Source organism: Lissotriton vulgaris, chromosome 9 (genome assembly GCF_964263255.1).
Source record: "Lissotriton vulgaris chromosome 9, aLisVul1.2, whole genome shotgun sequence".
NCBI classification, from domain to species: domain Eukaryota; kingdom Metazoa; phylum Chordata; class Amphibia; order Caudata; family Salamandridae; genus Lissotriton; species Lissotriton vulgaris.
In genome coordinates, this window is record NC_141697.1 from 476,983,589 (window position 1) to 477,001,515 (window position 17,927).

The window sequence follows — 17,927 nt, forward strand, 5'->3', positions numbered from 1 at the left end:
CTGTGATGGCAGATCCGAGACATCTTTTACGAGGCCACTTCAGTGGGTGGCGCAACCAGCGCTGCAGGCCCACTAGCGGCATTTGTATCTACAAGCCCCGGCACTCCTTGTGCACGTTACTGGGGACTGACAGTAAACCAAATAAGCCAATCATGGAAATCAATTACGGATACACTTTATATTGGGAGCACTTGCACTGCAGCACGGATTGGCCGTGGCGCAGTGCCCTGAGCATCGAACACCAGCAAAACATCTGAGGCACATCAGCAAAAAGTGGAAAGGAGACTCACGCCAAGGTGCCAGGTCTAACACTGATTATTTACAGACCACTGTTTATGTCTATAACTGATACCCAAGGTCCTTAATTACCTTGAGGGTTCCCTTGTTACTTTTGACACTGGGCACTATCAATGGCTACCTTTCTGCTATTTCAGCCTTTCTCCAGCTCCCTGATCAGCCCTCTCTTTTCAAGTCCCCTGTTGTAAATAGATTCCTCAAAGGCATTACCCATCTTTCCCCTCCTATTCCTTTCATAATACCACAGTGGGACTTGAACCTGGTTCTTACATATTTAATGTGCGCTCCCTTTGAGCCTCTTCACAACTGTCCTCTTCGTCTGCTGACTTTGAAGTCTGCTTTCCTGGTTGCTATCACCTCCGTCAGGAGGGTGAGTGAGCTCCAGTCTCTTTCTTGTAAACCTCTTTATCTGTCCATTCGGACAAGGTTGTGCTCAGACCCGTCCATCCTTTCTGCCAAAGGTTGTCACTGCCTTTCACATCGGGCAGACCATCACTTTGCCCACCTTCTTTCCGCCTCCACATCCTTCCAGAGAGGCTCCACCATCTGGATCCAAAAAGTGCGCTCTCCTTTTACCTGAACCGCACACAACAGTTCCGGGTGGATGACCAGCTCTTTGTTGGCTACGTTGGCGCCAAGAAAGGTTGGGCCCTGCACAAGCGGAATATCTCCAGATGGGCCTTCTTGGGTATTAAGCCTGTTATTCTCTGCCTAAAAAGGAGCTTCCAGTGGGGCTACGTGCCCATTCCACCAGGGCGACGGCTGCCACCACGGCATTGCGACAAGACATCTGTCAGGCAGCTACGTGGGCCTCGCTGCACACTTTTACTAAGCACTATTGCCTGGACAGCCAAGTCCGGAGAAACAGCTTCTTTGGCCGTTCTGTTCTCCGGGACTTTCTGGTGTGATCTTGGTTCGCAGACCCACCTCCGGGGTTGGTATAGCTGGAGTATCTATTCTAAGGTAAGGAATCTATCACTACGTTTTTCTTTCAGATGAACAAGTAGTTACTTACCTTCGGTAACAATATATCTGCAAAAAACATTAGTTAGTGATAGATTCCTTACCGCCCCACCCATCCTCCCCGTTCTGCAAACTGATTGCTAGGGTTAAGGTCATCCTTTTCAGGGCCCTAGTTTTGATGCACCAGTGGTCAGTATCTTGCATGGCTCTGCGTTCCTGGCATGGAAAGTCGCATACAGAACTGACGTCAGCACACGAGGGTGACGTCCAAGTAGCTGCCACAACTTAATCTCTACGCCAACGACGGACGCGGAGCCGCACAACGCCACCTTCCGACGCGCAGGGGTACTGCTGACAAAAACTTTCCGGATCCAGTTTGACGCCTGGGGTAATCCTAATTTAAGGTATCTATCACTAACTAATGTTTCTTACAGATATATTGTTCCTGAAGGTAAGTAACTTGTTCATCAACCCACACAATAGCTATTTAGTGTTTGTAGTGTCTGCAAGTGTGAGTGTCATCATTTTCCCTCATTGCATCTTCACCGGCAGCAAGAATGTGTGTGCTCTGAGAGACAAAGGAGTCAGCCTTAGGGCATCAGCACATTCCATTAAGACCTGTCCACTGGAGCTGACTGTGTGCGCTGCCCTGGTTGTAAGGCTAGGTAGCATCTCCAGCACCTCTAGATAAAAGGAACCTTTGGTTACAGCAAAGTGTGTATGAAAAAAACACAATCTGTACAGTGAAGCACCAAGGTTGTTCTATCTCAAAGATTTGGAAAGTGCTCTTCATAAATGAGTTTTCAAATTCGTTAATTGATAAAATCAGTTCTTGTTTTTTCAATTGTGTTTATATATTCAGGGATAGATTTATTATAGTGTTGCATTGCATCACACAAGGTAACGCAAGGGCAACCCAACACTAAAGTCAGATTTCCCAAGCAATGCTCGGCCACCTTGCATGGCCCTGTGGTGCTTGGCAAATCTGGGGTAACGCAGGGAAGTGTAAGTCACGGCCTTGTGTTACTCTGCCCTGTGAAAGCGTGCCATGGGTAGAGCGTGGATGTTCCCATTAATTCATCCAAGGATTTTGGCGCATTCCCAGATTTTCCATGAGCGGTGGACCTAGAAATGTGTCAAAATGCTGCGCCTTCCAAGTGGAGGCATAACAAGTAGAATTATGTTTATTTCTCCCCATTTCTTCCTCTTTCTACATGTGTTTCATAGAATATGGAAAAAGCCTCTAAGGATTGTTTTTATCTAGGAAAGACTTCCTTCCTGCAAAAGAAAATCCTGTCTACAACACAGGCACTCTTGCACCACGGCCAAGAGTGCCTGTGTTGGAGCAAGGCAGCACATTGTGTGCCAGCGCAAGGAGAAGACAGGAATCCGTCATATAATCCCAAATATGGTACATTCCTGTCATCTCCTTTTCACACAGCGCCGCAAGGTGTTCTTGCTGTGTTGAGTTGCGTGACAGTTTGATAAATCTGGGCATCAGTATTTTATTCATTTCCTACAGACATCATGGCAGGTAAGGGGTTTGCCTTTCTTGCACTAGATTCAGAAAAGGGGGTGGTGATGAACAGAGTGTCTGAATTAAGCAGACCACTCTTACCTAGTCCAAAGATCAGGTCTTGATCCATCACCGTTTTTTAGCTCACTGCACCATCACAGCTCGGAACTTGGCTATATGCAAATTAGTCTGACCCTGGCCCAGTGCATCATGGGAACAGAGCAGACCAAACCAAACTACCAAGCCAATTCTTATACTGGGAAGGAAACAAGCTACCGGGGACCGGTTTCTGGCATTTCAGCCGTCTTCGGCCCGGCTTGCTTGAATCCTGATGGTGCAATGAGCTAGGGACTCACATCTGAGTATACCCTTCCACGCTTATGGTGGACAAAAATGATTCAGAAAAGGGGGTGGTGATGAACAGAGTGTCTGAATTAAGCAGACCACTCTTACCTAGTCCAAAGATCAGGGCTTGATCCATCACCGTTTTTTAGCTCACTGCACCATCCCAGCTCAGAACTTGGCTATATGCAAATTAGTCTGACCCTGGCCCAGTGCATCATGGGAACAGGGCAGACCAAACTACCAAGCCAATTCTTATACTGGGAAGGAAATAAGCTACCGGGGACCGGTTTCTGGCATTTCAGCCGTCTTCGGCCCGGCTTGCTTGAATCCTGATGGTGTAATGAGCTAGGGACTCACATCTGAGTATACCCTTCCACGCTTATGGTGGACAAAAATGAATCGTTTTTGGCCACTATAGGTGTGGCAGGGTATACTCAGACATGAGTCCCTTTCTCACTGCACCATCAGGATTCAAGCAAGCCGGGCCGAAGACGGCTGAAATGCCAGAAACCGGTCCCCGGTAGCTTGTCTCCTTTCTGGTGAAGAATTGGCTTGGTAGTTTAGTCTGCCCTGTTCCCATGATGCACTGGGCCAGGGACAGACTGATTTGCATATAGCCAGGTTCTGAGCTGGGATGGTGCAGTGAGATAAATAACGGTGATGTATCAAGCCCTGATCTTTGGACTGGGTAAGAGTGGTCTGCTTAATTCAGACACTCTGTTCATCACCACCCCCTTTTCTGAATCGTTTTTGGCCACTATAGGTGTGGCAGGGTATACTCAGACATGAGTCCCTTTCTCACTGCACCATCAGGATTCAAGCAAGCCGGGCCGAAGACGGATGAAATGCCAGAAACCGGTCCCCGGTAGCTTGTCTCCTTTCTGGTGAAGAATTGGCTTGGTAGTTTAGTATGCCCTGTTCCCATGATGCACTGGGCCAGGGACAGACTGATTTGCATATAGCCAGGTTCTGAGCTGGGATGGTGCAGTGAGATAAATAACGGTGATGTATCAAGCCCTGATCTTTGGACTGGGTAAGAGTGGTCTGCTTAATTCAGACACTCTGTTCATCACCACCCCCTTTTCTGAATCTTTCTTGCACTAGGACCTTTTTCACAGTTTCACACAAGTATAAAAGCAGGCATTATTGAGTTGTTTGCTAAATTGAATTTTCTAAATTCAGTTGTTTCAAGCAAGATGGACAATTTTCATGCAAATTTTTCGAACATCTTTCCACCCATCTATCTTCCAGTGTTGGACTGGCCGTAGCGGGCACTGGGCATTTTCCCGGTGAGCCAGAAGGGTGGGGGCTGGTTTTGTTACTGGGGGCCGGTTTCACAGCAGTGCTGCAATATCGGCCCCCTGCAACACAAGTGGCAGCGGTGCTTGACACTAGCACCCCACCCCCTCTCCCCAAGGGCCGAGGCTTCTCAGTAGCAACTCCTTCCCACCCCCATGGCCTGTCGAGAGGAATTGCCAGGGCTTGCTTCTGTTCCCAATCCAGAACTATCCTTTCCCCTTTCCAACACTTTCACTTTTATACACACCTCTCTGTTCACTACTCATTACTCCACATCCATATCACAGCAATGTGGCTGTAGCTTAGTGGGTGAGGACCCTTCCACCTGCATTTTTTCCCAAAAATGTATTTGTGCATTTTCTGTCATGTTTGTGGATGTAGGAATATTAATTTCATACAGATGTTTCACGATCAAAGTCTGCCTTTTTTAGAATATTATGGGTGATTTTTTCAAACGTGAATATGGACGTACCACTTGCTGAGTGTTTTTATTTCTATGCAGAAGAGTGTGCCTTTAGATGATTTTTCCAACCCCCTGCCCTTCTACTCGTCCTGTGGTGTCACAGCAATGAGGCTGTTGCTCAGTGATAGGGTGTGAGTTTGCACAAATGAGATCTGAAGTTCAATTTCCCAACATCTCCAGTGTTTTCTTTTCCTAAGCTTAACTCCAGTTAACAGGCAAAGACAAAATGGGCCTTTTCTATTATCTCATAGGATATGTTTACAGTCAAAACATAAAAGCAAAAAGGAGAAAACAAGTAAGAGCAAAGCAATATTTATCAAAAATACACGCAACACAGCACGCCGCCTTGCTGCGCTGTTCTGCATGAAAGGGAAGCAATGTGCTGTATTTACTATTATGCAGCTCATTCCTGTCCTTTCTTAGGGGCAGATTTATGATGGACTTGCGCCACGTTTACGCCGCCGTTGCGTGATGCAACGGCGCGGAAACTTGGCGCATCCCTGCGACCTATTTACAACGTGACGCATCTAGGCAGATGCGTCACGTTGTAAAGCCCTGCACCACATGAAACCTGCGTCAGGTTTCATGTGGGCGTTCTGTCGCAGGATGGGCGTTCCCTCGTAGGAAAGCCCCGTGAAACTGACGCAGTGAAATCTACAAGATTTCACTGAGTCAGTTTTACGAGGCTGCTCCGTCAAATCCTTACGCCTGCTTGAAGCAGGCGCAAGGAGTGACGCACCACGTTATATATGGGTGGCCTCTGTACATTGCAGGAGTTGCGTCGCACTTGCGACGCTACAACAGCAATGCGCCGCCCGTACACCACAAGATGCGTCACGCATCTGCCCTTCCTTGCACCATGGTGCGCCGCATTGTAAATGCGGCGCATCTGTGGTGCCGCAAGGAGGGAATTGCGTGACGCATCAGTTCTGGCGCATCCCTGCTGATTTGCAGAGATGCGCCAGAATTCATAAATCTGCCCCTTAGTGCTGGTGCACTATTGGCTGCCTATCGCCAATGCAGGCACCCTTACATCATGTTGCATTGGGTGCCCGCATTGCAGGCAGGATAGTTTTTGCGCAGGGAGAAGCGCCTTCCTACAGAAAAGCAAACCTCGGAGGGATTGTCCTCTTAGTGTGCTACACAATTCAGCACACTTAGAAAGAGTAGACACCAAGGAGAAATAAAGGATTTTCTCCTTGTTACACCTCTGGTGGGGAGGGATACATTTCTGATGCATTCCCAGGTCTAAGGGGTTGAGTGCGCTACTGAGGTGTAGGCGCATCCCTGCGATGGGCACACTTGTGTGGTGCTGTGTGTGGAACACAGCAAATTCCAGATATAGTTCAAATAAAGTTCAAATGAATTTGGAGTTTCAAGATTTATTTAACGTTTTCTATAGAAATGTGCTTCATATTTCTTTCATATGCGTCGTCAGACAATTGATTTTAACAACATCAAAGATTGAGATAGCTCCAATGCATTTCGGACGGAAATTCCTTTTTCAAGGAGCACTGCAACAAAGAATATACAAAAAATGCGAATCAGTACAAATGGTTGTGCACAGCAAAGTGATAGAGGTTACGCTGGTGTCTAGGTGAATAGATCTCATGCATCCCTAGAGAAGGATAAGAATAGTGAGAAGCGAGGAAAGTCACACCAGGGTTTGAAAGGTGAATCGGGATGTGGTCGGCTCGAAAAAGACGTGTATACGGATCGGTGAAGTGGGGAATAACGGAGTGGTCGGAGTTAAAGATAGGAATGCGAGGTGATGTGCCCGGAGGTTAGAGGAAAGTGAAAAGGCGGTGTGCCCAAGTTGCGGAGAAAAGTGAAACAAGTACAAAAGTGAATTCAAACTGCTCGGGGAAATACGAGGCTTACGTGAACATCTTCAGTGTTCAAGTGGATCCTAAAAGGAAAGAATTGTGATCTGGCATAAGCTAAAGACGCGGAAAAGTAAAAGGAATCCAGTGCGGGTGGTGAGATTAAAGGAAGCCTTACTTGATCTGACGGTTGGGCATGGAGTGTACGAGTCGGGTTCCGTGTGTGAGAAACTCCGCGGAGTGAATGCGGAGTTTGGGAAAAAGTGGTGGTAGTAGAAGAGGGACTGCTGGGGAAAAGGAAACTAGCGCGGCCATCTTGAAGAGGGGAAGAAGGCGAGGTGAAAGAGGTGGAATGTCAAGAAAGTGAAAGAACAAACATGAACAAAAATGAACGAAGTAACAATCAGCAAAACAGAATTAGGATGCATCAATAAACGCCCGCTATTGGCATCATAAGTAGCAGCTCAGTTCAGTGCGGTCATTGAGACCGAATGGTTTCTGCGATTGCAATCTGTATATCCATGCTGTTTCTCTTTGCAGAAGAGTCTTATTGTTGTCTCTCCCTTCAGTTTTAGGGACAATTTCAAGGACCATATACTTAAGTTGGGCCACGCTGTGGTTGGCCTCGTTGAAGTGGATGGCAACATTAGATTTGGTGTTTTTAGTCCGTATGTTGGACTTGTGTTCGTTCAACCGAGTCTTAATTTTTCTGCTGGTCTTGCCCACGTAGGTTTTGCCACATGGGCACTTGAGGAGATAGATTAAGTTAGAGGAGTCGCATGTAGCGTCCACGTTTAGTTTGATGTTGAACCCTCTCATGGGGTGGTTGAGGGTGTTACCTTTAATGGTATTATTGCAGTTGCTGCAATGATGGCAGGGACGTGTACCAGTGTGGATGGTTGGAGTGGATTGGATTGTTCTCTTAGACAGAATTTCTTTGAGGTTCATTGGTCGGGTGTAGGCAAAGATAGGGGGTTCCTTAAAAAGGTCCCCGAAATCCGGTTCAGATGATAGGATACGCCAGTGTTTCAGTATGATTTTTTTGTAGTTCTTGCTTGAGGTAGAGTATCTTGAGACGAGTACCATTCTCTGGTTGTCTGTTTTGGGTGTGCTCCGTAGAGCTTCTATCCGTGAGGTTGCAGAGGTTCGGTCAATGGCCTCCTTGAGAATAGTGTCTGGGTAACCTCTGTTGCAGAATCTTGTTGCCATGGATGAGATTTGATTAGTTCTGGTGTCTGGGTCAGAGACAATGCGGGTTACTCTTAGCATTTGGCTGTAAGGCAAGTGTCTTTTTAATGAATTCTGGTGGAAGCTGCTGTAAAGTAGGGCATTATTACGGTCCGTGGTTTTGCGAAATAAGTCTGTCTGGATTCCATGAGGGGATATCTTAATGAGGACATCAAGGAATGCTATCTCCTGGTGGTTGATATTCCAAGTAAAGTCTATACGGTCGTCTTTGGAATTGAGATCTGTTAGAGCAAGTTCTAAATTCTCTTCGGAGTCCTTCCAAATGAAGAACAGATCGTCGATGTAACGAACATATAGTTTGAGGTTGTCCATCCAATTCCTGTTCTTATAAATGTGGTTAAGTTCAAAATTGCCCATGTACAGATTGGCGTACGTGGGAGCCGCACAATTGCCCATAGCCATTCCGGACATTTGCAGATACCATTTCTCTTCGTGTTTGAAATAACTATGGTATAGGGTATATACCATGAGTTCAAGAATGAAAGGTTTCAAAGAATCGCTGATTTCAGATTGAAGTAAGGCATGTTCCACAGCGTTTATTCCTCCTTCGTGAGGGATCGAGGTGTATAAACTCCTTACGTCGGCTGTGCATAAGATTAATTTCTCATTTTCAAGAACTTGTATGGTGGACAGTTTGTTCAGGAACTCCGTGGTGTGTTTGATATAGCTTGGTAGACCTGAAACGGTGGGTTGCAGGTATCGGTCTATGAATTTCCCAGTAGGCTCGTGGATGGAGCCTCTGGTGGAGACAATTGGACGGAATGGGGGATCCATCAAATTCTTGTGTATTTTGGGCAGCATGGTGATAGATGGGCTCCTAGGATGTTCTGTGGGCAGGTATTTTCTTGTTCTGTCATCGATGACTCCATCTGCTGCAGCTTTGTCAATAATGGTGAGTAGTTCTGTTTTATACTCGTTGGTAGGGTTACCATCAAGTGGGAGGTAAACGTTTGGGTCCGTGACATGTTCTGTCGTTCTCTGATTGTACAAATCCGTGTTGAGGATGACAAGGGCACCCCCCTTGTCGGCTTTCAGGCATTTGATGGAGGGATTCCTGGCGATGTTCTTTAAGGTGTCCATGTCTTTGTTTGTCATGTTCTTGCGAGTCCTCTTACGGAAATTGATTTTAGAGATATCCTGTTTCACGAGGGTTTCAAAAGTATCAATGCTTTTGTGACTTACAGAAGGCACAAAAGTGCTGGAAGGTCGTAAACCCATTAGCTGGTCAGGTTTTGGGTCTATAGGAGGGTCTAAAATGTTTTCAAAGAAGTGCCTTAGTCTTAATTTTCTTGTGAGTTTGAACGTGCTCACGTCTAATTCAAGTAGGTTGGTATCGCTGGTGGGAACGAATGACATGCCTTTTTGGAGAATTCTCGTTTCATGATCAGTAAGATGGACATTTGAAATGTTAATTACTAGCGATTCTTCCTGGTCTTCTGTTTGACCTTCAAGGGTTGTTGGGTGTCTGCGTTGTCTTTTTCCTGCCCTTTTGCCCCGTCTGGGTCTGCGATTTTGTCTGGGCCTCCCTCTAAAAAAGGCTCGGTGGTGGTTAAATCGATGTTACGTGTCGAAGGTGTTGCACTGGGTGGAGGGATGGATGTCGGTGCTCCTGTCGGAGTTCTCTTGGGTGGACGGTAGGTACTGTCACTCCCTGATGAAGAAGTGTCGGTGTTGGGGTTGAAGGGTTTGTTCCTGCGCCGTTGAGCGTAGACGTCCGCCCACGTATACACCTCTCCTAGTTTGTAATCCAAGGTGTCCCGACGGAATTTCCGTAGCTTGCGCTCATTAATTTCTTTTGTGTGTCTATCCAATTGTACGTTGATATCTTGAAGTGTGGCGGTTAATTCTTCCGGGGTGATTAGTTCCTTTAACTCACTCTCAATGGTAGTAATTTCATGTGATAGTTCAGACAAGATACCTGATAATTCCTCGACTATTAGTAGTATCAAATCGAGACTGCACTTGTTGAGGATGGCGTTCCATCTCTCAATAAATGTCTTCGAGTTCTTACATAGGGACGGTTTCAGGGCGATCCGTAGGCCACGGGGAATGCGGAGTACCTTGTGGTACTTGATCAGAGTATTAGCATGTAGTTTTTGATTAATGCGGCGTCTTGAAAGATATAAGAGTTGCTTGATGCATTGTTCCTTCGTTCTGCTGGTTGTAGTCTGGGTGAGATCTTCATTGATAAGTGCGTATATTCTCTCTGTTGCATCAGTGTCAAAAGCTTGGGTTTCAGCTCGAGCTTCCGTCGATTTGGAGATTTCTTCGTATTGCATGTTGAAGAGTTGCGTGCTGCCAGCCACAAGAACAGTGTAGGGTACAAGCAGACTGGGTAGATTAGGCACGGCGCACAGCGATGGGTGTCAGGGGAGGGTTAAGTGTGGGTTGAAAAAGGTGATCAGTTTAAGGTGCTCCTGCAGGTGACGTAACTGTTCAGGTGCGTCCTAGAGGATTAAGGGGTTGAGTGCGCTACTGAGGTGTAGGCGCATCCCTGCGATGGGCACACTTGTGTGGTGCTGTGTGTGGAACACAGCAAATTCCAGATATAGTTCAAATGAATTTGGAGTTTCAAGATTTATTTAACGTTTTCTATAGAAATGTGCTTCATATTTCTTTCATATGCGTCGTCAGACAATTGATTTTAACAACATCAAAGATTGAGATAGCTCCAATGCATTTCGGACGGAAAGTCCTTTTTCAAGGAGCACTGCAACAAAGAATATAAAAAAAATGCGAATCAGTACAAATGGTTGTGCACAGCAAAGTGATAGAGGTTACGCTGGTGTCTAGGTGAATAGATCTCATGCATCCCTAGAGAAGGATAAGAATAGTGAGAAGCGAGGAAAGTCACACCAGGGTTTGAAAGGTGAATCGGGATGTGGTCGGCTCGAAAAAGACGTGTATACTGATCGGTGAAGTGGGGAATAACGGAGTGGTCGGAGTTAAAGATAGAAATGCGAGGTGATGTGCCCGGAGGTTAGAGGAAAGTGAAAAGGCGGTGTGCCCAAGTTGCGGAGAAAAGTGAAACAAGTACAAAAGTTAATTCAAACTGCTCGGGGAAATACGAGGCTTATGTGAACATCTTCAGTGTTCAAGTGGATCCTAAAAGGAAAGAATTGTGATCTGGCATAAGCTAAAGACGCGGAAAAGTAAAAGGAATCCAGTGTGGGTGGTGAGATTAAAGGAAGCCTTACTTGATCTGACGGTTGGGCATGGAGTGTACGAGTCGGGTTCCGTGTGTGAGAAACTCCGCGGAGTGAATGCAGAGTTTGGGAAAAAGTGGTGGTAGTAGAAGAGGGACTGCTGGGGAAAAGGAAACTAGCGCGGCCATCTTGAAGAGGGGAAGAAGGCGAGGTGAAAGCAACTCTTGTATCTTTCAAGACGCCGCATTAATCAAAAACTACATGCTAATACTCTGATCAAGTACCACAAGGTACTCCGCATTCCCCGTGGCCTACGGATCGCCCTGAAACCGTCCCTATGTAAGAACTCGAAGACATTTATTGAGAGATGGAACGCCATCCTCAACAAGTGCAGTCTCGATTTGATACTACTAATAGTCGAGGAATTATCAGGTATCTTGTCTGAACTATCACATGAAATTACTACCATTGAGAGTGAGTTAAAGGAACTAATCACCCCGGAAGAATTAACCGCCACACTTCAAGATATCAAAGTACAATTGGATAGACACACAAAAGAAATTAATGAGCGCAAGCTACGGAAATTCCGTCGGGACACCTTGGATTACAAACTAGGAGAGGTGTATACGTGGGCGGACGTCTACGCTCAACGGCGCAGGAACAAACCCTTCAACCCCAACACCGACACTTCTTCATCAGGGAGTGACAGTACCAACCGTCCACCCAAGAGAACTCCGACAGGAGCACCGACATCCATCCCTCCACCCAGTGCAACACCTTCGACACGTAACATCGATTTAACCACCACCGAGCCTTTTTTAGAGGGAGGCCCAGACAAAATCGCAGACCCAGACGGGGCAAAAGGGCAGGAAAAAGACAACGCAGACACCCAACAACCCTTGAAGGTCAAACAGAAGACCAGGAAGAATCGCTAGTAATTAACATTTCAAATGTCCATCTTACTGATCATGAAACGAGAATGCTCCAAAAAGGCATGTCATTCGCTCCCACCAGCGATACCAACCTACTTGAATTAGACGTGAGCACGTTCAAACTCACAAGAAAATTAAGACTAAGGCACTTCTTTGAAAACATTTTAGACCCTCCTATAGACCCAAAACCTGACCAGCTAATGGGTTTACGACCTTCCAGCACTTTTGTGCCTTCTGTAAGTCACAAAAGCATTGATACTTTTGAAACCCTCGTGAAACAGGATATCTCTAAAATCAATTTCCGTAAGAGGACTCGCAAGAACATGACAAACAAAGACATGGACACCTTAAAGAACATCGCCAGGAATCCCTCCATCAAATGCCTGAAAGCCGACAAGGGGGGTGCCCTTGTCATCCTCAACACGGATTTGTACAATCAGAGAACGACAGAACATGTCACGGACCCAAACGTTTACCTCCCACTTGATGGTAACCCTACCAACGAGTATAAAACAGAACTACTCACCATTATTGACAAAGCTGCAGCAGATGGAGTCATCGATGACAGAACAAGAAAATACCTGCCCACAGAACATCCTAGGAGCCCATCTATCACCATGCTGCCCAAAATACACAAGAATTTGATGGATCCCCCATTCCGTCCAATTGTCTCCACCAGAGGCTCCATCCACGAGCCTACTGGGAAATTCATAGACCGATACCTGCAACCCACCGTTTCAGGTCTACCAAGCTATATCAAACACACCACGGAGTTCCTGAACAAACTGTCCACCATACAAGTTCTTGAAAATGAGAAATTAATCTTATGCACAGCCGACGTAAGGAGTTTATACACCTCGATCCCTCACGAAGGAGGAATAAACGCTGTGGAACATGCCTTACTTCAATCTGAAATCAGCGATTCTTTGAAACCTTTCATTCTTGAACTCATGGTATATACCCTATACCATAGTTATTTCAAACACGAAGAGAAATGGTATCTGCAAATGTCCGGAATGGCTATGGGCAATTGTGCGGCTCCCACGTACGCCAATCTGTACATGGGCAATTTTGAACTTAACCACATTTATAAGAACAGGAATTGGATGGACAACCTCAAACTATATGTTCGTTACATCGACGATCTGTTCTTCATTTGGATGGACTCCGAAGAGAATTTAGAACTTGCTCTAACAGATCTCAATTCCAAAGACGACCGTATAGACTTTACTTGGAATATCAACCACCAGGAGATAGCATTCCTTGATGTCCTCATTAAGATATCCCCTCATGGAATCAGACAGACTTATTTCGCAAAACCACGGACTGTAATAATGCCCTACTTTACAGCAGCTTCCACCAGAATTCATTAAAAAGACACTTGCCTTACAGCCAAATGCTAAGAGTAACCCGCATTGTCTCTGACCCAGACACCAGAACTAATCAAATCTCATCCATGGCAACAAGATTCCGCAACAGAGGTTACCCAGACGCTATTCTCAAGGAGGCCATTGACCGAACCTCTGCAACCTCATGGATAGAAGCTCTACGGAGCACACCCAAAACAGACAACCAGAGAATGGTACTCGTCTCAAGATACTCTACCTCAAGCAAGAACTACAACAAAAAAATTATACTGAAACACTGGCGTATCCTATCATCTGAACCGGATTTCGGGGACCTTTTTAAGGAACCCCCTATCTTTGCCTACACCCGACCAATGAACCTCAAAGAAATTCTGTCTAAGAGAACAATCCAATCCACTCCAACCATCCACACTGGTACACGTCCCTGCCATCATTGCAGCAACTGCAATAATACCATTAAAGGTAACACCCTCAACCACCCCATGAGAGGGTTCAACCTCAAACTAAACGTGGACGCTACATGCGACTCCTCTAACTTAATCTATCTCCTCAAGTGCCCATGTGGCAAAACCTACGTGGGCAAGACCAGCAGAAAAATTAAGACTCGGTTGAACAAACACAAGTCCAACATACGGACTAAAAACACCAAATCTAATGTTGCCATCCACTTCAACGAGGCCAACCACAGCGTGGCCCAACTTAAGTATATGGTCCTTGAAATTGTCCCTAAAACTGAAGGGAGAGACAACAATAAGACTCTTCTGCAAAGAGAAACAGCATGGATATACAGATTGCAATCGCAGAAACCATTCGGTCTCAATGACCGCACTGAACTGAGCTGCTACTTATGATGCCAATAGCGGGCGTTTATTGATGCATCCTAATTCTGTTTTGCTGATTGTTACTTCGTTCATTTTTGTTCATGTTTGTTCTTTCACTTTCTTGACATTCCACCTCTTTCACCTCGCCTTCTTCCCCTCTTCAAGATGGCCGCGCTAGTTTCCTTTTCCCCAGCAGTCCCTCTTCTACTACCACCACTTTTTCCCAAACTCCGCATTCACTCCGCGGAGTTTCTCACACACGGAACCCGACTCGTACACTCCATGCCCAACCGTCAGATCAAGTAAGGCTTCCTTTAATCTCACCACCCGCACTGGATTCCTTTTACTTTTCCGCGTCTTTAGCTTATGCCAGATCACAATTCTTTCCTTTTAGGATCCACTTGAACACTGAAGATGTTCACGTAAGCCTCGTATTTCCCCGAGCAGTTTGAATTCACTTTTGTACTTGTTTCACTTTTCTCCGCAACTTGGGCACACCGCCTTTTCACTTTCCTCTAACCTCCGGGCACATCACCTCGCATTCCTATCTTTAACTCCGACCACTCCGTTATTCCCCACATCACCGATCCGTATACACGTCTTTTTCGAGCCGACCACATCCCGATTCACCTTTCAAACCCTGGTGTGACTTTCCTCGCTTCTCACTATTCTTATCCTTCTCTAGGGATGCATGAGATCTATTCACCTAGACACCAGCGTAACCTCTATCACTTTGCTGTGCACAACCATTTGTACTGATTCGCATTTTTTGTATATTCTTTGTTGCAGTGCTCCTTGAAAAAGGACTTTCCGTCCGAAATGCATTGGAGCTATCTCAATCTTTGATGTTGTTAAAATCAATTGTCTGACGACGCATATGAAAGAAATATGAAGCACATTTCTATAGAAAACGTTAAATAAATCTTGAAACTCCAAATTCATTTGAACTTTATTTGAACTATATCTGGAATTTGCTGTGTTCCACACACAGCACCACACAAGTGTGCCCATCGCAGGGATGCGCCTACACCTCAGTAGCGCACTCAACCCCTTAATCCTCTAGGACGCACCTGAACAGTTACGTCACCTGCAGGAGCACCTTAAACTGATCACCTTTTTCAACCCACACTTAACCCTCCCCTGACACCCATCGCTGTGCGCCGTGCCTAATCTACCCAGTCTGCATTCCCAGGTCTACCACAATGGGTAACTCTGGAAATATGTCTGAATCCAGGGGTGAAGGCTTGAGAACACCCACACTCCACCCATGGCATGCCTTCCTGGTGCAGAGTAAAACAAAGCAGTGATTTGTGCTGCCTTATGTTACTCCAGCAGTGGCGCCAATGCTATGGGGGAGGAGCGTCGCCCCCCTGACAGCAGCCTAAAAAAAAGAAAACAATAATAATCCTGGGTTTATTATCGTTTTATTTTGTTTCTTGGCTGAGTCTTTGGGGAAGGGCCAGGGGGATGACAGGCACTGAGGGGAGTGGTTGCACTCACTAGCTTCAGTGTGCATGCAGGTTTGGCCGGCCGTCTCAGGACGGCCAAACCGGCATGCGCACTGAATCTGTCTCCAACCCGAGCTGTTATGCTGGGTTTGAGATAGCAGGCACAGGCTTCCAGTCTCACTGGGATGCAAAATGAGGGTGCTCAGGCCAATCCTGACACAGCTCTTATGCTGTGCAGCATGAACGCATTGTCAGGATTACCCCCAGGGTAGTCTGGGAGCCTGTGCCTGCCGTGGACTGGAGCCATAGAGGAGCTGAAGACCGGCAATGCGGCAGGTAAGTTTTAAAAAATTTTTTTATTTGTTTGTCCGTCCCCTTCGGTCCCCCATCCCCCGGCCCCACCACTTTGCCCGGACACTGGCTCCTACTGCGTTACTCTAGATTCATCAAGTCACTCCACTCAGAGCCGCAAGGTGGCCTAGCATCGCTTCATAAATCTCGTTTCGATTTTGTGTGACCTTAAGTCCCCTTGTGTGGAGCAAGGGTGACGCAAAACTCTGATAAATATGCCTCTAGATCTGCTTTAATGTGCTAACCCATGCAAGCACACATCCAGTTTACTTATATCAGCAGATTAAAACTAGACCGTTGTATGCTTGTGGATGTATGGCATTACAACGCAGGCTTTTACACCGCGTGCCGTTACAACGCTGTTTTTACAACGCAAGTCGTTACAATGACTTGTGCTGTAAGGGCTGGATAGTGGAATAGTTTAATTTTCTTTTCCAACTCCAGCCCACGTTACAGTAGGGAAGGTGTTGGAATAGAAAATTAACTATTCCCTATACAATAGCGCCCTCCAGTGCAAGTCGTCGTAACGACTTCGTTGTAAAGGCAGCGTCGTTATAGCAGCGCGGGGTAATGCCCGCGTTGTTAAGGATGTTTCCAATGCTTGTGTTCGGTGAATCTAAACAACAGCTCGTATGAAGTAATATGGGAAACTGTTTCAACATTAGACTAGCTTTACATGCAATTACATTATACCTCCTAACAGATGAAAATAACTGCTTGTCTTCTGTGACTTCCTAAATGAAATCAGAGAGAAATCACACACTTCTTTGTTTCTATTCACAGCAACAAAGGGATGGAACATCTCCTCAGCATGAGGTGTAAAAATGTTGTACCAGTCTACGACTTGTTGCTGGAGATGCTGAATGCTCACACCCTGAGAGAGCACAGGAAGCCCATAAACGCTGGCTCTTCTAGCAGCCCATCGAAGGAGCATGAAAAGAGGGACTCGTGTTTGACAGCTCAGTGACTTGATGGCGTGGCAGAGGTGGAGCAGATAGCACTGAAAGAGACCAAGTCACCGACCATTTTGAGATTTATTGGAACATGACGCTCATAAGTCATGACTGACAGAACCACTGGAGGTGGAGAGGTATCTGTGCTCTGAATGTCCATAGGAGCGTGTACATAAGGGCAACTGCAATTGACGAGGGACCTGGTCACTAGTCACCGTACGTCACTCCAGCCATTGTCTGGATGCTGCGAGATCTGCCGGCAACTTAAGCTTGTGCCTTGCAAAAACTACAAGCGCTAATACATCTCTCTCTATATGTCCATTTTAAGATCAATGAACCACTATTTAAGACACAATCATGGCATGACTCAACGTCAACGTTAACCTCTTCTACCAGAACCACTCAACCAACCATGTTTGTATGGTAACTTGGATCCATTTGCAATTTGAGCTGTAGATGTTGTGTACAAATATCTTATACTGAACTTTGTATTGGAAAAAGGCCTCCAAAATAAATGCATAACTTATTATTCTTAGGAAGGTTCATACCTATGTAAATATTTTTGGTATCATACAAAACCTGGGAACTTTCACAATTTCTTTCATTGCCACGTAGAAGTTTCCAGTGGAAAAATGGACAAATTAAACGCTTTCTTCCTAGAGAGAAGGATTACAATGTGAAGTTTTCAGAATTTTGCATCATGTTGTACATTTTTATGTAAAAATAAACTTCATACAGTTTAAGTGTTTCTTTTGTTGATGCCTATTGTCAATAATGCACAGCACAGTGTACATGGATTCATGTTCTTGGATGTACACATTTTACAAGATCAGGACTGTGATTAGCTTTTGGGCCTCATTTACAAGCCCATTACGCTGCCGGTGACTCACTTTTTTTGATGCACCAGTGACGCAATAGGCTTGCCCATAGTTACAAGGCCACGTAAAGTCACCCT

General features: G+C 45.8%; 1 protein-coding gene across 1 annotated transcript in view; it reads left to right on the forward strand.

The window, feature by feature from the left end:
* Window positions 1-17,720, forward strand: part of ESR2 (estrogen receptor 2) — an 826,997-nt gene extending 809,277 nt beyond the window's left edge. Inside the window, exon 9 of the mRNA XM_086936664.1 lies at window positions 16,803-17,720. Coding sequence (XP_086792790.1) covers window positions 16,803-16,986 — 184 coding nt within the window. The 3' untranslated portion in view covers window positions 16,987-17,720. The remainder of the gene's footprint in view (window positions 1-16,802) is intronic.
* The last annotated feature ends 207 nt before the right edge of the window (window positions 17,721-17,927 follow it).